General features: G+C 37.0%; 1 protein-coding gene across 2 annotated transcripts in view; it reads right to left on the reverse strand.

Annotated features, from left to right (window-relative positions):
• BCAT1 (branched chain amino acid transaminase 1) overlaps window positions 1–11,903 on the reverse strand; it is a 95,197-nt gene extending 83,294 nt beyond the window's left edge. Inside the window, exons 1-2 of one of the 2 annotated variants that reach the window (XM_007503520.3) lie at window positions 11,166–11,903; window positions 9,740–9,811 (exon numbers count right to left, since the gene is read on the reverse strand). In XM_007503520.3, the coding sequence (XP_007503582.2) occupies window positions 9,740–9,811; window positions 11,166–11,207 (114 nt within the window). In that variant the 5' untranslated portion in view covers window positions 11,208–11,903. The remainder of the gene's footprint in view (window positions 1–9,739; window positions 9,812–11,165) is intronic. The other variant, XM_016425866.2, reaches the window with a different exon arrangement.
• Window positions 11,904–22,975: the final 11,072 nt, after the last annotated feature.

Here is a 22,975-nt window from a genome sequence, read left to right on the forward strand (position 1 = left end):
GTAAAAATGTTTGTTGATTTGACTGTAATGGGATCTTTTTTTTTTTTGCTTATTCATTTTTTCCCTATAAGAGATTCTTTCCTCCTTTGGAAGGAATCATCCTTTTATTTTCTTTAACATAAGATTGCTGTTGCTCTTCTAAGATGATAGACTAGGTAGACTTGTTTATAATTCATGCAGCCTTCTTACTGGAACTCTTGAGTATCCCACTTTGGTTGCAATACTGACCCCCTGGGAAGTTATTCAAAGGAGGACAAACATGATTATGAAAAGAATTAAATCTCCTTTAAGGAACTGATGATGTTCAAACTTGGGAGAAATATATAAACTGTCCTCAAATATCTGAATGGTTGTCACATGGAAGGAAATTAAGATTTTTTGTTACTTGGTCAGATAATAAAATTTGAAGCAACAAGAAGTTCCAAAAAGGCAACACTGGGCTTAGAAATTTGAAAATCAAAATTTGAAAATCAAAATTTGAAATTTGAAAAAACTTCCTTTGATCTATCTGAAAGCGTCATGGGATGCTTTGGGTGAATTCTTATGTACTAAAGAGTCTTGAGCAAAGGAAGAAGAATAATTTGTAAGAGATTTTATAAATTTCTGCTCCAGAATAGTTATAATTCAATTTTAAAAATCAACAGTTAGTTGAATTTTGTAGTCCCCTTTCAGTCTAAAATGTTTTCAAGAAATTGTTTTCAAGAAATTCCATACTGATTCTCAGATTCTTAGCTAATGTTAAAGAATTCAAAAGACAAAGACTGAATTATCTATTGGAAGTTTGCCTCTTCCCCAGGACTGAGTTAAATAAGACAATCAAACCTAAACTATCTTTCTAATCACTCTAGCCTCTACCTATTGCATATAGGCTGCTCCTGGTCACCAAATTGAAGTACTGGGTTCTGGGTATCTTCCTAGGTTAAAACCTGTCTGCCTCCATTAAAGACCTTTATCATAACTATACTGGTAGGTCTGTATGTTTTCAATGCCTGAAAAATTAATGGATAGATGAAGAAGATGAATAAATGAAGCAGAGATTTATAGGCACAGAGAATGACATAAGTAAGGGCAGAGAGTAGCAAAAGCATGCTATGTTAGTTTAAAAATTAATTAACATGTAAGCATTATGTTTATAAACCAAATGCAAAGATGTCATATGACCTGGGATGAGTTCCTCCAGTGGAAATTAGCAGATATGGGGAAAGAACAAGTACTGAATCACTATTTCAGGAGTAGAAGATGGAGAAGGAAATTCCAGTTTATGACTAGAGAAACAGTCTTTCCTTTCTATGAGAAAACAGATGAGGTAGGGGAGTATAATAATCACATAAGAATCAAGGAACAGTTGCCCTAGTCTTTCTCCAGTGCTTAGTGCCTTTATGCTGCCCTCTAGATACCCAGAGGCCCCACTGTATCATAATCTATCCAGGAACTAACCCTCATCTTTAATTGACTTCTCCCTCTTTTTCCCCAACCATATAAAATAACCATATCCTCTGTGCACCTAGTAATGATTATTTTGATCACCTCATTTCCCCCAAATTTAAGATAATTTTTCATTGATTAAGACTCTGGAACTGAAGGGCAGATCTAGGTCTCCTGCAGGGGTCTTTTGGGACACAGACTGCCTTTCCTCCTTCCATTTCCCAAAGCTGGCTTTTTTTAAAATACAGGGTATAAAAAAAGGGAACCACATTCAATATGACTCAACAATGTGGCATGGCAGCCACCTAATACTAATTGCTGCATCATTGGGGCATAATGTCCTGGGTAAAGAGACAATCATTCCACTGTACTTTGTACTTGTCAGACCACATTGGAAACACTGTGTTCTGTTCTAGACACCGAATTTTAAGAAAGATAGACAAGCTGAAGCATATTAAGAGAGGAGCAATCCAGAAGGTAAAGAGAGAATATAAATGTGAGAGTTTATTGAAGGAAATGGCAAAGCTTTGACAAGACAAGACTTACGGGAAACAAGATAGCTATCTTCAAGTATCTGACAGGTTATCCTGTGAGAGAAGTATCTCAATTATTCTACTACTTGGCCCCGGAGGACAAAACTAAAAAGAATGGGTAGAAACTGTGAAAAGACAGATTTCAGAGTTCAATTATGAGAAAAAAATATCCTAATAAAAAAGCTGAAAAACATGTCTATGCTCAGAATTCTCTACCTAGTCATCTCTGCCTCCTAGATTCCCCAGTTTCCTTCAGGTCCCAGCTAAAATATTATCTTCAACAAGAAATCTTTCCCAATTTCTTTTACCCTGACTAGTGCCTTCTCTCAGTTGATCATCTCCAAATTATCCTGTATAAACCTGTTCATGCAATATTGTTTGCATGCCATATCCCACATTAGACTGTTAGCTCTGAGAACAGGGAATGGTTTTTGCTTCTCTTTGCAATCTTAGCACAATGCCTAGCATACAGTAAATAGGCATTTAATAAATGTCAAATGACTTAGAATATATTGTGTTACTCATCACTGAAGATCCTCAATTGGAGGGTATATGACTACTTGTCAGAGAAATTAGAGGAAATTCCTACTCCTATAGGTTGTACTGGATGACTTCTGAGGTCCCTTCCAACTCTTTAAGATTCTGATTCTGAGGATTGTTGCTTTAAAAGGGGGGTAACTGGTGACTTGGTGAACTGGGCCTAGAGATGGGAGGTCTTGGGTTCAAATCTAATCTGAAACACTTCTAGCAATGTGATCCTAGAGATTCACTCAACCCCCATTGCCTGTTATGGACCTGAAGCCTGGGAACCAATAAACAGTATTGATTATAAAGGGGACATAGGGATTTTTTTTAAGCTTTAAAGAAAAGCCCTGAATTACCTCCCCCACAGTCCTCAGATTTGTAAAAAAGATATATTTTTTCTCCTTCCATCTAAAATACTTTAGATAACTTTTATTCATTAGGAAACTATCTTTAATGCATATGCATTTAAGATAAATGTATTCAGCCTTGAATATAAAGAGGCCAGAGCATCAAAATTTATCTTTGAAAATGTCTTAATCTTCCCCAAGTAGCCCCAGTTCACATTCACTTCTAGCAACCAGATTTCCTTTTTTCACCTTCTCCAATCTCCATGGCCAATATCCTCAAGCTATTCTCTTTATCAATACAACCTCCCCATTGTAGCACCCTTCAAAAGTGACTAATGGGTAATTCCAAATACCTTTAATATAGCCCCTGAATGTCTCTTTCACCCCCCCCCCATCCCAATCAAAATTGCTACTCCCAAAAGGAATCAATATTTTCAGACTGATTTCCTAACACCTGGCATTGTGTTTGAATTTGATATAAGAGAATTTTTGAAATGGAAAGCATCATAAAGATCAAGTAGTGCAATCTATTATCCAATGAAACCACACCTTCCTAACCAACCACTTATCAAGTGTCTGCTTATTAAAACAAATAAATCTCTATTAAATGGATTCCAGAGTGGGGACTCAGAGCAGCTTCCTACTTCATATAATTTCTCACTTTCTCTCTGAATTTGAAGAAAAGGAGCTAGGGATGATTGTTTCTTTATACTTTCCATAGTTTTCCAGAGCTGAAAGAGTTAAGGGAATTCATTCCCTTTGGGAAGATTGCTCTACTAAGGCACAGCAGAAAAGCATTTTAATCAGTCCTATTATCCTCTTCCTTCCACAGAGCTGAGACCAGAAATACTTAGTTTAGCTGTGTAAAAATAATTCTAATTGCATGCATTTACTTGTACTGCTTACCATCTATGCATAGTTCCCATGAAGCTCAGTTAAGGTTATGAATATCATTAAATATGTCAGATTCACTTCTCCCACAGTTAGTAAAGTAGGGATAATAATACTGCCAGCCTACCCTACAGGTAGGCAATGAGGAAATTGCTTTGTAAACCTAACAGCATTCCACAAATGTAAATTGTTTCTATTTTGATAATATGAATCTCTATCCAGTCTACATCCCCATAGCAAGACTGGCAGCTCAAAACATTCATAAATAATGGGGAACTTGGAGTAGTGCATAATAGGCTTTTCTTTTAAATATGAATAGGGAACATTTACATAACACTTTAAGTTTAACAAAGAGCTTTACAAATATCTCATTTTATCCAGGGGTATGCTATTATCAGTCTCACTTATCTAGATGAAGAGGCAAATAGAGGCTAAGTAGCTAGCCCAAGGTAACAAAGATTGAGTGAGGGTGGTTCCAAGCCCAGCCCTTGTCTCCCATACTTCAGGCTATCAAGAGAGAACCCCAGAATTTTCAAGGAGCAAGGACCTTAAAAAAAGATCATGGATTCTGGAATCCCTCAGCTTCACAGGGAGCCAGAAAGGTTAAAAGCCTAAAAGAAAGGACTGAGGTTGTTTTTACAGCAGCACTGGGAAACTAGGTCATTTCCATTACAACTTTAATATGGATCAGAAGTCAAAGAAAAATCAAATCACATTTTGAAATCCCTAGAAACACAGGCTATTTAAAAGAACACTTGGCAACTCCTTTTAAAAAGAAAATAATTAAAATAGTCTATTTGGAAATTAGGAAAAAATATCTGTTTTATAAATTCCTACTTTCCTATAGCTCATTGACGTACACTCAATTCAACAAACATTTATTAAACAACTGCTCTATGCAAAGTATTGTTTTAGGTGTGTCAACATGGAAATATAGAGATCCCCAGTTTATTTAGTTTGAGTGTAGAAACCCCAGGTTTTGACCTTGTCACAGGAGAGGTTTCCCCCTGAGGGAAGGTCCCTCTTCACCAGACAGTGAACTTCCTGGTAGTTTCGGTGGGAACAGCTATTCCCATCCAATTTTGAACATCCCTATTGTCCCAAAGGTTTCTCCCCCTAGGCTAAGGTCCATGACCAAGGTGACCCAGCCCTAGGCTGAGTCTTTCCCTTTTGTGTCCATTGTAGGGCCCCAGCCCCTCACTATTATTCCTGTCTGGAACTCCTCATTTTCCTTTCTTACCATTGTAAAGTCAATCAACTGTCCCTCTAATCCTAAAGCCCCCAGGTCATCTAGAGTGGTATATAGGTTCCCCAAGTTCCTTTTTTCCTCGGAGCCCATCCTGAGTCAGTGGCACTCCCAGGGGCTGGTGACCAGTTCGTCTTGACTCTGTGCAGTCTTGGAAAGCAGCTCTGTTGTCGTATTAGTAGCGCTAACCCCTTTTTCCCTTGATTAAAGAGTGATTTTTGACTATTTAATAGTTCTGTGTTTTTTCTAGTTGACAGGTGCAATGATTATAAAGATATAAAAAAAAAAGTTCAGTTGCTGCTGCATTTCATTTACATACTTTTGGGGACCATACACAAAAACAGATATTGGCACAAAAGGAATTCATTAGATCCATGCTAAGGAAAACAACATATGACTTCTCAAGGAGATCCTTAATACAGAGAGGAAGTTATCATGGGGAGTTGGCATTTCAGAGAGGACTTTGAAGTCTACCTCCTTAGGAGAGGGAGATCTGAATATGATTTTAGAATTTGGTCCAAAAATGCAGTTCCCTCTCTCTGCATAGTCTCCTGCAGTCCTAGGGATTAGATACTACAGAATCATCAGAGCTCAAATGAAAAACTGTTTAAGGGCAAAATAAAACTAAATAAATACTTCACTTCATTATTGAGTTAAATTCAAGAATAAGCCAATATCATTAATTGAAGACCAACAAAATCACTTTTAGACTCTTGAGAGAGATATGTGTAAGAAGTTTTCAGTAAGCAATCAATTGCCTCTTTTTTTTTAATTGCATGTCACTTTTAAGATGGTACAGTGAAAATAAGGAGGGTGACGATCTTGTTTTCAAAACCCCAAATTTGCCCTTGTCCCATGGGAACTGGTAATCAAGAAAATCCCAGACTGACCCCAGTTCCAAACTGAACAATAAACCATCAAGCATGCAATGAGCACCCAGGATGACTGATGTAGTATCCTTTTTTTCTTGGGTTTTCAGTTGGAACACCTAGGTTTTGCTATTTATAAGCTGTATGACCTTAAGCAAGTTGTTCAAACTTTTGGGTTTCAGTTTCCTTACTTGTAGGATGAGGCAATTTAATTAAATGTATTTCTATATCCTTTCCAGTTCTAATTCTTTCTTTTTATTAGTGTTATTAAAAATCAAAATGTTTTCCCCTACACTTTAAAAAGGTATTGTGGAATTTTAATAATAAAGTTTTCCTCCCCAGGCTGGGTACTTTTTTCTTATGAACTTGGCAAAGAATGACAAGATTAAAAGCAGAGCCAGCCAGCAAATCAAACCCTGATTTAGAAGACTGCCAGGTAGCCATTTTGGACTACAGTGACCCAGGCTTGTGGCAGAGTCTGTTGTCATCCTTAAGATACTTCTCTTCCTATTGTAACAAGGGAATCACTTTAAAAGACTGATATATATTAATTTAAGGTCGCCAAGGAATCAGCTATGTAATTCCTAAATGAAAAACTCAAGTCAGCCGTCAGCCTTTTTTGGAGTTTAATTACAATAGGAGTAAGAAAGGAATTAGAGATAGAGAGAGAGAAAAAGGGAGAGAAGGGAATAGGGCTTAAATACCCCTTCTGTTTAGGCTGGGCCAAAAGGCCCAAGCCCTTAGATAGCTGGGGCAAAGAAAAGAGATCAGTCCCTATTACTCATGTGTCCAAAATGGAGAAACAGTCTCAGAGGCCCCCACCTTCAGCTTCCTTCAGAGCAAGCCTTCTCAGAGCCCACACGAACCACACCGACCAACTCTCCCCTTCCTGGAGTCTTCAGACCCCCTATCTTTAAGGAAACCCTCCAAGTTGCCTCCCCTCAGTCCTCACATCTACCAATCACTGTTCATCAATTTCCCTGTGCCAATGGAGGCTCTAGCTTAACCCAGGACCGCCCAGAGGTTTCTGGCTTTTGCACATGTCTGTTGAAGGTCATATTTTCAAATGATTAAATCTTTGCTCCTTTGCTACAGCCCTTTCTAAATCCTGCAACCTGAGTAGGGTAGAGATTGGAATAATTAAATTTTGATCTAGGCTGCAGCCCTTACTCAATCCTGTTAGGACTGAATAGGGTGGAGATTGATTCCAAGTATCTCCATTGTATCAATTCTAAAATCAATCATGACTCAAAGAAATTCCTGTTCTATGCTTAAGCATAGGTCAAAGTCCTTTCCATTGTTCAGCAAAAGGTTTCTGTCCTAAAGTAATCTTAAGAAGGGAGGAGGAGGAACCTCCCATGCCAATGGGGTTCCCATTCCAATAGACTATCAGTAAGAAATTTTCCAAGTATGAAATATCCCAATGGTGAAATTTCCAACATTTATAAGTCTAAGGAAATTTGAGGTTTACACTATGATGAAGTAAAAACAAAATTGATAAGTAAATGACAAAAAAATTTGAGGTCTCTGACTCCACTTCCTCTGTAGCTATTTACAAATCAGAGATGTCCTGGGAAAAGACTGGATGATGATGTTATAAGGGGTATCTATATTGGCTTAGACCACTAAAAGTCCCTCCCTCATCCAGCTCTCCAGCCCAGCTGCTCAGGGTTTTGCCTCTCTTTTGGGGACCACTTTTATTCTTTGGCATTTGTTCAGACTAAAGGGAGTCTACTGACTAGTTATATTTTCTTGAGCAGTCTTTTAATAAACACTTAAAATTTAAGAAATACACCATCCAGAGAATTTCATTCATTACAGTACATAAAAGAACAGTGGATTGGAATCCAAAGTTGAAATCCTGAGTATCACTTATTGGTTATTTAAACTCAAGCAAGTAATTTCAATTTTCTCTATCCCCTTTTCTTCATCTGGAAAATTAATAGGTTGGACTAGATTATCTCTCAAATCACCTTTTCTAACTCAAACATCCCAAAATTTCCTTCCCTAGCACAAAGTAGTTGTAATAAGACACTTTCTACTGTATAATTAATCTATCTCAGATACTTCAAATGCTTTGCTCAGATTACAGTCTACATGCTTGTTGCCATATGCTTCTGGAAAAATTTGGAATGTTAAAATGACTGGACTGTGAAATCACAGGGAAAATATTGGCAAAGCTGGCTATATAAAAAATAAAATTTTTACTATTTCATCATGAATGGTTCGGTAATCAGATGCTATGAAAAGAAAGTGCTGGGGGAAACACATGGCAGAAAACTGATTCTGGATTGAAAACACCATTGAGTGTATATGTGTATGTGCACACACATATATATACATATATGTACACATATATATTAGTCCACACATATTTTATATATGCAGAGAGAATGTCAACAAGGCCACACAGAATAGTGGTGTGATGTAAAAGAATACCTGAAGAGTCTGAAGTCTTATAGAACTAAATTTATACTCAAATCTACCACTAATTCTATCTAACCTGTATTTAACTCCTCTGAATCCTAGTTTCTTTATTTGTAAAATTAGGTACTTGAACTATGTAATCTCAAAGGTTTCCCCTGACTTTTCAATTCTATGCCATCATTAATTTGTGCTCCACAGAAGCATTTTTACTTTTTTCCCCAAACTGTCCTGTATCTAAGATTTAGCATGTTTAATACCATCTGATTTTTCTTGAGCTTCCCTGAAGTGATAACATTATAGTTAGCATTATAATTGTTGTTGTTATTAATATAATATGGGGTTACAGAGGCTTGTCAAATTTCAGTTATTCACTGCAACCAGAGGAGAAAAACAAAGATGACTCGAATAAGTAAGATTCAGTTGATTCCAAAATTTGTCATTGAGTCATTTTTCTCATGTCTGGCTTTTAATGACCCCTTTTGGGATTTTCTTGGCAAAGATGCTTAAGTGGTTTTCCATTTCATTCTTCAGCACATTTTACAAAAAAAGAAATAGGAAAATAAGATTAAGTGACTCACCCAGGATCACACAACTACTAAGTGTCAGAGGCTGGATTTGAACTCAAGAAGAGCCATCTTCCTCACTCCAAGCCCAACACTTATCTACTGGACCACAAATTATTACAAGTACTAATATTACAAATACCAGTTTGATAATATTAATATCCCATACATGATCATTTTATTTTTCTTTTTAAAAAGTTGCTTAATGAAGAACAAAATGAAATGACCTTTATCTTTTCTTTCTATCCAGTCCTCCCTATATTGGAAGTCTCCTTGAATTGAAAACTAGGATTGAGATAACAAATTAAAACCAGGGTCCAGATATGATAGTGTCATTAAAATACCATTTTATTTTAGGTTATATTTTTCAATTAAATTTAAATTTGATTTCCTCATTTTATCCCTACAAAAATCTGATTGGATAGATAAAACAAACCTTAGGAACAAGGAGAAAATGTTAATGGTCAATCTGATTGGATAGATAAGACAAACCTTAGGGACAAGGAGAAAATGTTAATGGTTTTGCTTTTTAAATACTATCTAAAATTTAAATCTAAGAATCATAATGTGTTTGACTTAGATTATCTACTAGAAAGGGTTAATTTACTCTGATTCATTATGTAACCAGGCAAAATCCTTTTTTTAATTTAATTTTCAGAGAGAAAATGTTGATTACAGAATATAAAAAGGAGATGAATCATAACTTAAAGTATTTTGAATAAAAGTTATTCAAAAATGACTCCTCAATCAAGAAAATTTTAATTTTGAGACCCAATAATGGATGACAGTGTTTATATTTATATATGTTGGTAACTCCAAACTATTGCTTCAGTGCACAAGGAAAGATGTTCTCACGTCTCAAAAGTGGTAATGCTATAATATTTCAGACATCTAGCCCTTATAAGCATCTTACCTTAAAAGTCCCTGCCATTTGCTTTGGTTCTCCTGTTCCACTACATCCTATAGAACATTCAGAATTACATTCCTAAAAGAAGAAACCAGACTGCTATTAGTTAAAGACAAAGCAAAATTTTCAGATAAGTAGGATCTAGTATCCAGCACAATCAAGACATGGAGGAGCCATAAAAATCAGAAAATACCATTTATTAGAAACATAAAGCAAAATTAAATCGTGCACACTGATTTTCCTTCTCATTTCTACATAGTATTGTGATATTTCCATTGCCTCTAACACCCTAACACACATACCACTACTTCCAGGGCAGCCTATATTATTTTTTTAGCTTTTCTTCTGGCTTCAAAGGGACTGATAAATTTTAAGTTTTGCCCTGCTGAAGCCAGGTTTCACCAGCAAAGAATGTTTGGTTACTGATATCAGAATAAATGGTTTCAATTAGGATCTTGAACAATTTAACCAGCATCCTCTTGGGAAAACAGCTCAGTCTTTTAAACACTTGAAAACAATAGAAAGGATGGGAAAGGGATATGGTGCCTTTTTTTTCCCCCTTCTGTTTTCTCCAGGCCCATAGTTTTGAAGGTAGCCTCAAGGAAACCAAATCAATAATAGACATACACCATAACAGACCTACCTTTGAATGTGAACACAAGGACAGAGATTAGATGTTTGGGGAGACGTTTTAGGGAACAGCACTCCCAAGTCAAATAGAATTGGTTATTACTCATCAGGGTGGGGTTGGGAAGAGACCTTTCAGGGAAATGGGTAATTTAGAGGTTCTTTAAATCAATGGCTGACAAGCATCAGTAGGGAAAAAAAGGAGAAAAGGTGGGGAGGAAGAGGAGAAAGGGAGACTAATGAAGCAAGGGGCAATGCCCTAAATCTAAAAGCAACAGACAGGTGCGAGGAAATTTGACAGCGGTAGGGACTTGGGCACCATTGCGGGGTGTCCGGCTGCCACCTCAGAGATTCATCACGTTTCCACCCCACTCCACCCCAGGAAAAAAAAAAAAACACCTTCTTTCAGGGGAGCTTAACTAGGAGCTAGCAACACAGCAGAATTCACCTTGTGGACAAACAAGGATGTCACAAAATCTGACTTCTATTCCATACCTCCATAGAAGCTGGGGAATAAGAGTGATTTGAAAAGGTTTGGGCTTGGGGTTTTCTTTTTTTCTTTTTCTTTTTTTTTAAGGAGCGGGAGGATGGAGGAGGGAGACTGAGCAAGAAACGTGGAAGAAATGATATCTCGGTGAATGCAGCTCAGAGAAACTGGGATGAGTGTAGGAGTGACTGCACCAGAGGCAGAAACGCCTGGGGAAATGGGCGAGCTTAAATCTCCTCTAACCCAGCTATGCCCCCCCCCCCCACTGTTCCCACACACATTTCATATGCCACTCTCCTCTGCCCTCAACCCACGTACCTCGCAGGAAACGGCCTTGGTTGCTCCAGGCTGGAGGGCCATGCTGTGTCCAGAAGGGTGATGGCCGTGCACCGCAGCGGCGGCAGTAGCTGCTTCAGCACGAGGCTTCTCCAGAGTAAGAGCAAGAGAGGTAGCGAGCGCCCCAGGAAGCTCCCAGCGGTGCCAGCAGCACTCGGCCCACTTGCCGCGTGATGCTCCAACTCCAATTCCACGGGACCAGGAATAAGTAGGCGCGAGAGGGTCAGCGCATAGGTGCCTTCCTCGCACTCGCAGGAGACAAATAAAGCCCTTCCCTCCCGCTCCTAGAGAGCTGGAAAAGACGCGCGTCTTAGCCCCTTTCAACCCTCATCCGTAGAATGCGGTCATTGGCCAGAAATCGCCAAGACTCAAATTACCTCCAACTCCCTAAGGTCCTGGGGATCGGAGGGAGCGCGCAGAACCATTCCCCATCTGGAGGACCCAGAGCAAATTAGCAAAGACTGCGCAGCCCCTGGGGGCGGGGCGCGGGGGAAGGCTTGGAAGAGTCTTTATGCTATGGTCTGACTAAAAGGAGGGCAAGGGATGAGGAACCATGGTCAGTATACACTCACTTCTGTTTCTACAAGCTCAAAACCTACAGCTCAAGGAAGCAATTTCTCCTCCCAGCGAGTTGTAATGTCACAACGTAGGGGAAAAAATGATTCTCCCCGCCACCTTTAATGCGGACCCCCAGTACAAAATCCCGAACTGACGAGACACACCATCTGGAAAATCCACTAGCAATTGGCGCATGTCCAACTGTCATCAGAGGTAGCCTGGTGTAGAAATAGCACTTGACCTCTTAAGCAGGGTTTATATGGATTTAAAATAGGGTTTAAGACACTGCTGTTAATCCTAAGCAAGTCATTTCACTAAAGTTTCTTCACCTGTTAAATGGGAACCAAGATACATGCCCTGCCTATTTTCACAGGGTAATTCTGAGAAAAGTATTTTGTAAATTTTATCAGGCCATATGTAAAATGAGGATAATGATAGTTCCTACTTCCCAGGATTGTTAGTTTCAAATGAAATAATAAGTCACAAAGTAAGTGCTATTTAAATGCTAGCTGTTATTGTCATAAGGCAAGGTTCTAGTAGTAGTTTATATCATTTACTGGATATGTGACCTTGACTATATTCAAGGCACTGTATACATAATCACCTAATTTCTGGGAGCTTCAATTTCATAAACTATACTTTTCAGATCCTTTGTGAAGAAAGTACTTTATAAATATAAAATATAATATAATAAAAATAAATGTAGGAGACAGCTAAGTGGTTCAGTGAGTTGAGAGACAAGCCCAGAGATGGGTGGTCCTGAGTCCAAATGTGATCTCAGATACTTTCTAGTTGTGTGTCCCTGGGCAAGTCACTTAACCCTCCCTCCCCCCATTGCTTAACCATTACTGCTCTTCTATGTAGTTAGATGGCACCGTGGATAGAATGCTGTGCCTAGAACCAGGAGGACCTGATGTTGAATCTAGACTGAGACACTAATTGACCAAGTCACATAGTAAGTCACAATCTCTGTCTCAGTTTCTTCATCTGTAAAATGGGAGTGATATTGAAAACACCTAAGTCCCAAAACTGTTGGGAAGGATCAAATGAGATAATATTGTTACTTACTAGCATTGTGTGACCATAGGCAAGTCACTTAACCCTGTTTGCTTCTGTTCCTCATCTGTAAAATAAGCTTTAAAAGGAAATGGCAAACCATTCCAGTATCTTTGCCAGGAAAAGCCCCAAAAGAGGCAATGAAGTTGGACATGATGGAAAATAACTTAATTACAAAGCACAGTGCCTGATACATAGTAGGCCCTACATAAATAGTATTTAAATTTAAATCTCTGGGGTGAGCTTCATGACTGCTAATGTCCCTTCCCAGTTTGAATTAATGATCCAAAAGATAGAAAAAGCAGATAGGGCACAGAGTGTGTAGAATCTTGAAAAGTAGGCTATGGAGTTTATATTTTATCTTTGAAGAAACAGTAAGCCACAACAGGGTTGATTTTTTTGTTTTTGTTTTATTTTATTTAGTTATTCATTTTAGTAGGGAAGGCTATGGCATTGACTGTGTATAATTTTTGTAAAATACAATATTTAAAAAATTTTGAGAGAAATTTCAGGAAAAGAAGCTCAATAACTCCTCAAATCAAGAAAATGAACTAACTGTTTGGAGAAAGTACCATAAAGAAACCTACACTGCATCAGAAGATCCAGAATGAACTTTGGGATGCAATTGATTGAACTGAAGGGGATTGAACATAGCATTTATTATGAATGTAAACTCTTGTGCCAAAAGAGACTGTCCCCAGACTGGCTTTTTGTCAATGTACCTAGCAGACATTGGTTTTGTTCTCTCTCTTCTATTTCCCTCTTATCTTCAACTATTAGTTTCCTCTTAGAAAGTGTAATATTGTATGCATCTTTAGCTAGAAGATCTTTAGAGATATAAGCTAGTTATGTTAAATGATTCATTGGGGAGACCAGTCTCCCAAAAAATCACAGGGGGCTTGTGAAGATAGAATTATCTCTCTTTGTTATTTCTAATGTAATCAATCAGCAACCTTTAGTTTAATCAATCAAAAACTGAAAACACCCCTACTTAACACTTGACCAGTCACTAGATGGAAGAGTTCACAAGTCAAAAACTCTCACCTCCAAAGGGGACTGCTGAGTCCTAGGTAGGGCTAAGCAGTTTGGAAGCTGTGATTGGTTCCTGTGAAGAGGAGAAAAGACAGGAAGTGATGTGGGAAAAGGACTATAAAAAAGGCAATGGCTTCCTGGGTTTGGGACTTCTTTTCTCTTTGGATCTTCTGACTTAGAGTCATTCCTGACAGTGCTTGAAGAGATGCTTCCCTTGGATCCTGCAGTAGTGAGTGGAGTGATTCCTTGCTTGGTTCTTTGATGAGGAGACTGTCTCTGCTTGTTGGTGCTTCAGTTGGGACACTCCCTTCAGAGCAAGTCCTGGTAAGATTCTTGGCTGTCTTAGCCTTGTGTACAGTGAAGGTTCTCGGCAGATTCTTCAGCATCTGCTGGCTCTTCCGATTTCGGCTTCCTAATTAGGACTTTGGATTCCAGTGAGATTTGCTTTCAGATTCACATTTGCAGTCTAGAAACATTAGGATTAAATTTAGGGTAATTGTAGCTAGGCAGTACTTTCTGTCTCTTTATCTACTTTTTTCCACTTTTACTCTTTCTACCTCTTTGTAAATAAAGCTGCTAAATGTCATTTTTGACTTAAGCTGTAATATTTTTAAATTGGAGATCATAATATTACTTTAGAACTTTAATATTAGCATAAAAATCTAAATTTAAACTCTTATGGCTGAATGCCAAAGGGGATTGATCTGAGAGATGCAATAGAAATTGAATTAACAGGATTTGACAATTGTATATGGTATGTGAGGGAGAAGAAAGAGTTAAGGATAACTGAAATTTAGAACCTGAGTAACTAGGAGGAGGATGATACGTTCAATACAACTATTAAAAGAGGTAAATATCTAAGGAGAGAGGTGATAAGCTCAGTTTTGGACATGTTCAGTTTGAAATGCTAATGGGACAAACTGGCAAAGATATATAGTTCAAAGATCATTCTCCTTGGCAGAGAAAACTGAAGCAAAAAAAAAAAAAGAATTGAATAGCTCTGTTTCCTCTCTCTCAACAGTTATCATTGTTCTAGACACCAAAAGAAGTGCTCATATCCTTTCTTTGATCCTCTTATTCAAAGTAGAAAAATTAATTCAAACAACTTCTTGAAGAGCACACAGAATTAAAACATAAGACATTGCCCTTTGTGTTGTACCATTTTGAACAAAATGGTGAACAAAATTAAAGTAGCTATTGGTTTCTTAGAAGAGCTTGGTCAGTTTGCAAATGAATATTTCCAGAGTATTTAAGACCTTTCCATTTCTTCTCAGCAGGCTAAGAAGAGAGATAGAGAAAGAGCAATTAAGTATTAGATCTAAGACATAGTTTCTAGTCCTAGTTCCATCATTTACTAGATTTAAGACCACGAGCAGTAAATGAATTAAGCATGGTAGGCTTGGCACTGTGTACATAATCACTTCATTTCCATGGGCTCAAATTTCATCATCCATAAATGTTGAAACTCCACCTCACAGAGGTATTATGAGGAAAGAATTTTATAAATACAACAAGATTAAAATCTAATAAGAATAAGTGTAAAATTACTGTGTTTGATTTTTAAAAAATCAACCATTCATTACAGGGTTTATGAGATGAGATAAAGTGAAATTCATGTGTAAAAGATTACATCTTGGAGTTTGTGATAGAATGAATGAATGAAAAAACATGTATTAAGAAATTACTATGTGCAAAATATTGTCCTAAGGGGAAGGTAGATAGCTCAGTGGATAGAGAGCCAAGCCTAGAGACAGGAAGTCTCTGTTCAAATCTGGCCTCAGACACATCCTAACTGTGTGACCTTGGATAAGTCCCTTAACCCCAATTGACCAGCTCTTATCACTCTTCTGCTTTGGAACCAACCCTTAGTATCTATTCTAAGACAGAAGGTAAGGGTTTAAAAAAAACTTACGGTCCTTCTTCTCAAGGTCTTGGCATAGCATTCATACCAACCAGTAAAACAGGAAAGCCATCCATCAGTTTTCCTTTGCTCTCACTTTATCACTGGTATTTTTTTTTCTTCCAATTGCACATCTTTCTCATAGTATCCTTTATGATGGTTCTTTCACTCCATTCTTCCTTAGTAATATGTTATATCTTGATGGACCCTCCATGGGGCTCTGTAATGTCCTTTTGACCAGGAAAATATGCATATTCAGAGCCAAAACAACAACAACAAAAGCTTGGGTTTTGTTTCAGAGAGAAGTCTGAGGTCATTAAAAGCATTGTATATTTTTCCAAAGGCATAAGTCCTCCAAAGATGTAATAACAGAGAGAATCTTGTACAACCCTAGAACTATTAACATCAAACCAGCATAAAATAAAGATGTACATACTGACTCTACTGATAATGAATTCTTTCAAATTTTCTGAGGGGCAGATGTCATTAGCTAATGGAATCAAGGTCTAGAACCTTTCAGAACCTCCTAAGTGGGATCCATAGTAACTTAAAATTGTTGTTATTTTGTCATGTCCCGCTCTTCATGACCCCATTTGAGGTTTTCTTGGTAAAGATATTGGAATGGCTCTACATTGCCTTCTCTAGCTCATCTCAGTGGCTTGCCCAGGGTCATACCACCTGTAAGTATCTAAGGTAGAATTTGAACCCAGGTCTTCCTGATTCCAGGCCCACACTGCCACCCAGCTGCCTCCTCTCTGCATTGGAAAAAACCAAATGGTAGTATATTTATTATTCAAATAGGCATGCAATTAAATCAACAAATAGTACATTAAAATCAACAAATAGTACATTAAAAAATACATCTTGGACAGATACTACAGATGGATTGTGAGTTGGATGAGAGTTGAAAATGTGGAGAATAGACTAAGTGTCTGGGAAATGTTGTAGAAAAGCAAAAAAAAAAATAACCCTTTTTGGAAATCTTGATTTTCCAGTTTGCTTAACATAAAAGTGCTTTCAAGGACAGGTATATTCATATTAGAGAATACAGTTTAATTTGTATAAGAGAAAGTGCTAGCCACAGTAAAGCAAAAACACAAAATGGTGAGAAATTACACTAAGAAAATAAAATGCACAATATATGCTAAAGAAACAGGTAACTTCTCAATGTATTTTTCAACATTGCTTTATTAGTGATTATTTTTATAAAGCCAAGAAAATGTGTCACTGGCTTTTTATTCCAGTTGATTTATTTTCTCTGGATTCAATGAAAGTGCTCAGATAAATCATCTTCACTCTTCTTAAATAGCCTGTTAAATCCAATGATTTTACAAATTTATTAAAGTAGTAAATTGCCTTATAATTCAGGTTAGGCTACACTGAAAATACCAGTAAAAATTAGGTTAAATACTTGTGAGACAATTTTGCCAAGCCACAAGTATGAATGCCATTTCCACAATAATCACTGAAAATTATTGAAATTTGCTCTAGGGTAAAACTATTACATAGTTTCAAGGTTTGTTTGTTTAATCTAGTAGTAGCTATAGCTGACATCCATGAACTAGGAAAATGATGTTTATGTTGTGTTATATTAGGAATATTTAACTGTGGAAAAATCTTCTTCCATTTAAAAACAAAACAAAATATATTTAATTAAAAATAAATGACTTATGCTGAACAAGTTGTGACACATGATTATGGAATATTATTGTGCCATGAGAAATGACAAACAAGATGATCACAAAAAAAAACCCTAGAAATATTTATAAGAAGTGATGAAAACTGAAGTGGGCAGAATCAGGAGAATGGTGGATGAAATAACAATAGGGTACCATGATTAACTATAAATGACTTAACTATTATCAACAAAGGTAAGGATCAGGACAATGTCAAGCAAGTGTACTAGCTGGGGATCAGGAACCAAAGTTTGAGAGGTAACTTGCTCTGTTCTGGAGGACTGAATACTTCCCCCATAATTAATTCCACATCTTCAAAGTCAGGTTCATATACTTTACAAGCTCTCTTCAGTTCTTTAACACATTTGTGTGGCTCAGAGATAAATTTTGGGAATCTCTTCTTCAGAGATTCCAGGTTTTGCATAGTAAGTGATTTATGAATCTTTGTGTGTAATACTCCATAACCATCAGTTAGACTGGCTATGTTATGAAGAGACATAATTTTGTGTGCCCCTGTGACTTCTGATGTTGTGGTGTTGTCTGTCTTGCTAACTGAATTAGAATTGTCAACTACAGTGTATTCAACCTTTGAACCTTTAACCTTATCTGTATTATTGTTCATTTTGTTTGTGTTAGTAACATCTTCCTTTTTTGTTTCTTCAGTCCCCACCTTACTATCTTTATTGGTGTTCTTCTTAGCTAGATATTCATTACAGATCTATTTAACTAAATCTTCAAGTTTGTTGTCAAGTACTAAGAACTGGGCTTGTTTTTTGGGTAAGATCATTCTCAATATGGTCTTCACATAGGTTAAGGTCTGAATTGCTGCCATTAGGATAACATACACTTAGGTTACTGCCTGCCACATTACATGATGAAAAAGGCTATCCACCATCATAGAAAGAACGGACAGTCAATACAGATTGAAACATACCATTCTTCACTTTATTTCCTCCAGGAATTTTTCTCTAGTGTAAGGTATATGTGTCACACATGGAACATGACACACATGGAAACATACAATCTTTTTCATATTGTCTGCCTTTTTAGGGAGGGGGAAGAATGGGAAGGAGAGACAGAACATGGATTGCAAAATTTCAGAAAATAATTATTAAAAATTGTATCAACATGTAAAAAAAGATAACAATTAATAAACACTAACTGCCACCAATATTGTAAACTTCCTGGTCACTTAACTATTATGTGTAACTTAGTAATGAATATTTAGTGTATGAAAAATTTGTCCAGAATAGACCAAGTATAAAGCTTAAACGTAAAAAAAAAAAAGTAAAGAATGTATTCTGGTGTTGTGGCTGATACCTATAACCCCAACTAATAGGGACTAAGCCTGGTGGATTTCTTGAACTCAAGAGTCCCTCATCTACCACTAGTTGCTTCCAACCCTATGTTCTCAGAGGTAATGAATGTTTAACTGTACAAATAGATTTTTTTTTCCCTAGGGAAATCTTTGTAATTTTCTCCATTCACAGCTTCTAGAGAACCTCTTTTTTCAGTGTCCCTTCTGTTTTTCTTTATAACCAGAGAAAAACTCTTTTTTTAAAAAATGGAGTCCTTTTCCCCTTGTGTATAATAAACATATTCTCTTAATTGTAAAATTGTGAAATATGATCAAACAAAAGATATTCCTTTTGAGAAGTATCTCTATTTTTGGAAATTAGAACTGGAATACATAGTTACTATGGACATTAAATATTAGGGAAGTCAGTCTGTTTAGCATCTCATTAATGAACATTCTACTTCCATCCACTTCTAAGTACCAATGATGTTATGTGCAAAAATTTGGTACTCACAGATCCTCAGAAATAGTCATGAGGCAGTTAAGGGTATGACTTTGTAGGATAGAAAGGGTGAACTTCTAACTGACATCCATACATCCTCAAAAGGTGCAGTGCTCCCAAATATCCTAACATGGCTATGACCTTAAATAGAACCCACATAAACCACACTGCCTAGGCTCAAGGTATTTATAAACCCCCAATGGGTAACCCCCAGCCTGTAGTACAGAAGAGAGTCTCTGTTCCTGAAGCATACTCTCTCAGATATCCAGATATGATGGCAAAGCCCCCAAATCTTCTTTCCACATGATTCCCAGGGCAAGGAACATAACATTACACTCAAGGATGAGTCATCACTCCCCTCTTCAAGGGTAAATAAGCAAGAAACACCATGAATCACAAGAGCATTGAATTTGAAATGAAGCAGCCTGGAGTTGATACTGGAGTCAAGACTTTGTTTAATCAAGGACAGTTCTTTGACTTCTCTTTACTAGTATAATTGGGATAATATTAATTATATCATTTATCTCACAATGTAATAAGGAAAGTACTTTATAGATCTTTAAGTGTTCTATAAGTGAAAGTTATTATTAGAATACATTATTAAATCCTTATTTTTTTGTAGCAGATGTATTTTTTTCTTTGACAAAGGGTAAAACTGAACAACATTCACTGAACAGTGATGGAACTCAACCTAACCAAGTGTGGAGAAATATGTGCCAACTGGCTTGTTATTCCAAATATTTCACTTATAATCTACTAAATGGTTCAACTACATGTGGTTTATCAAAAGTTAACTCTACTCATTTTTTTACTGCTTTTTCTTCTTTAGCCTTATTTCCACTCCAATTTCATTCTAATTACCCATGTTTCTAAAAAGAAGTGAATGATAATAATTCTAATATGAAATGAAGAATTTTAAAAGTGAGGTAGTTTTAAAGTATATGGAGAGAGCTTTAGTGTGCCTTGCTAATGTAAATTCCCTATATGGGAAGAAAGAATGCCTGCTTCTGGGAGAGGCTTCATGATGGAAGTAACTTGAAGAAGAAACATAGGACTAAGCAAAGATCTACTATAACTGCTCCAGGTCTGTTTACTAGGTAGAAAATGGCAGTCTCCTTGATTGGCTACATAACCAGAACTGGATATGTCTTCAAAAAGCTGTAATTGTCCAAAGCTTCAGTCACCCTCTCCAGTATCTCTCTCTTAGTTAAAGGCAATGGATAATGACAGCATCTATCAATCAATCAATATCTGTTAAATACCCATCGTGTTGAAGGTACTATACTGGAGAATGAGATAAAATATTGTAAGGGAAGAAGCTTTGGGCCTTCTTTTCTCTGAGACCAACATGTGGCCCCATGAAAATAGGTTTCAGTCCTTTTGTCTAACCATTTATTCTTTTCTTTTTTAAATGAAGATCTGGAGTCTCCAACAGTTTGGGTTTTGAAAGGTCAAGAAAGCACATCTCTAGAATTCTGGGAATCTGAATCCATTATGGGTATCATATCTAGCTTAGTACCAATGCCCAGAAGAACAAGGAATGAGAGACCTTTGGTAACCAACCCAGTAGTAGCCAAGATGAGACTTGACAGAGCAGTCATCTCGCATATATATAGGAATTAAGTGGAACAAATGCTTTGTAGAAACTCTGCTAAAGAACCAGGAGAACCTTATACACAGAGATGGATATACCATGGCACAGTTGAATGTAGTGGACTTCTCTACTAGCAGTACACATCTATTAAATTAGGGGAAGGATTAAATTTAAGGGGAAAACTAGGGACCTGAGTCTAGAGTCAGGAAACCTTGAGTTAAAATCTGGCCTAAGACACTTATTAAATGTGTGACCTTGGGCAAGTCACTAAACCCTGTTTGCCAGAATTTCTCCATCTGTAAAAAATAAACTGAAAAAGAAAATAGCAAACCACTCCAGTCTCTTTGCCAAGAAAACCATAAAGATTCAAACACAATTAAAAAACAACTGAATTTAAATGTGAACATATATATAAAAAAATTTTAACTTGAAGACAAGCTTTAGCTCTTGCTATTAAAACTTCTAATTGTTACCACAATTTTTTAGATTCTACAGAGTCTCCAAAAGGTGGGCAATAATAGATAACATTTATGTAATTCTTACTGTGTTCCATGTGCTATGCTAAATGTTGTATAAATATTTCCTCATTTGATTCTCACAACAGCTCTGAGAGGTAGATGATATTTCCATTTTATGGATGAGGAAACTGAGGCAAACAGTGGTTAAGTTACTGGCCCAGGATCACACAGCTATTAAATATTAGAGGACAAATTTGAAATTAGGTTTTCTTGACTTCCCACCTGCAACCCTATCAGCTCTTCAGTTAACTGGTTAACTGTGGTTACTTAGTGTATATATATATATAGTATATAGTATAGTATAGTAGTAGTTTCTCGGTAACCGAGAACGACAATTATCTTTGTGCGCTTTCATCTGTGATGTACCCTCATATGGTACATCATGTACATGGTACATATGGAGATGAGTGTGCACAAAAACACTTGTGCGTGAAGGAGATTTAGTGGAAAAGTCGATGCACAGAGACAGTCCCACTCTCTCGGCGTTGGAAGCCTGGGTCCAGTGGCACGAAAGGTCTTTACACCTGGAGACTTCCTCAGCTGCATTGGATGGCCGTGTTGTCTTTTGTGCTCCAACATGCCCTAAGCACTCACAGTGCTTTGCTGTGTCACCTTCTCAGCCATTGAACCTTCTTATTGCTTTCTTCTGCCTGTTCCACCGAAGCAGTCTTCACATGCTGGGTGAGCAAAGTCCTGGTTCACCAGGGGTCGACGACCCAATGGCTACCCTCACAAGGTTTAGCCAGCCTGTCATATATATAACAATAAAGGTAAATTTGAGGGGGGAAAAGATTGAAGCCAATAAATTGTTTGAAGTTGGTTTTGTGGGTTAAAGTGCCTATGATGGTAATGGAATACTATTCTGCCATAAGGAATGATGAATAGGATGCTTTCAAAAAAAGCTGGAAAAACCTACAAGAAGTGATACAGAGTGAAATAAGCAAAACCAGAAGAACGTTATACACCGTTACTGAAATAATGTGGAATGATCAAATGTGATAGACTTTGAGACTAACAGCAATACAGTGATCCAAGACAATTCTCAGGACTTATGAAAAAGAATGCTATCCACCTCCAGAGAAAGAACTGTTGGAGTAGGAATACAACTTAAAACATGAGCTTTATCACTTGTTTATTTGGGTATATGTTTGGGGGTTTTAGTTTAATAAGATTATTCACTTACAAAAATTAATAATATGGAAATATGTTTTATGTGATAATACATGTATAACCCAGATTGAATTGCTTGTCAGCTCTGGAAGGGGAGACAGAAAAAGGGAGGGAGACAATATGGATTATATAACTTTGGAAAACTTATGTGAAAATTTGTTATCAAAAATTTTTTTTTCAAAAATAAAGTGCATTTAACCTACTTCCTCAATGAAAGATTTCCACCTTAAAGAAATATAGATAACTTAACTTTAAATATCCAGCATGAAAAAGCTACAGTCTTAGTCTTGAACCACACTTTCTATTAGATTTTTGTGACAAGGCATCAGTTTCATGTTTTTGTCTAATATGTTTTCAGGCTGATATTTCTGAATGTAGAAAATGGTAGGTTAATTAATCAGCCTCAAAGTTGTAACCAAGGAAGAATACACAATCCTATGGAAAGTATTTAAGAAAATGTTACATAGAAGGGCTATTCTCTAATTACCA

The sequence above is a fragment of the Monodelphis domestica genome, chromosome 5, assembly GCF_027887165.1.
Source record: "Monodelphis domestica isolate mMonDom1 chromosome 5, mMonDom1.pri, whole genome shotgun sequence".
Taxonomy (NCBI): domain Eukaryota; kingdom Metazoa; phylum Chordata; class Mammalia; order Didelphimorphia; family Didelphidae; genus Monodelphis; species Monodelphis domestica.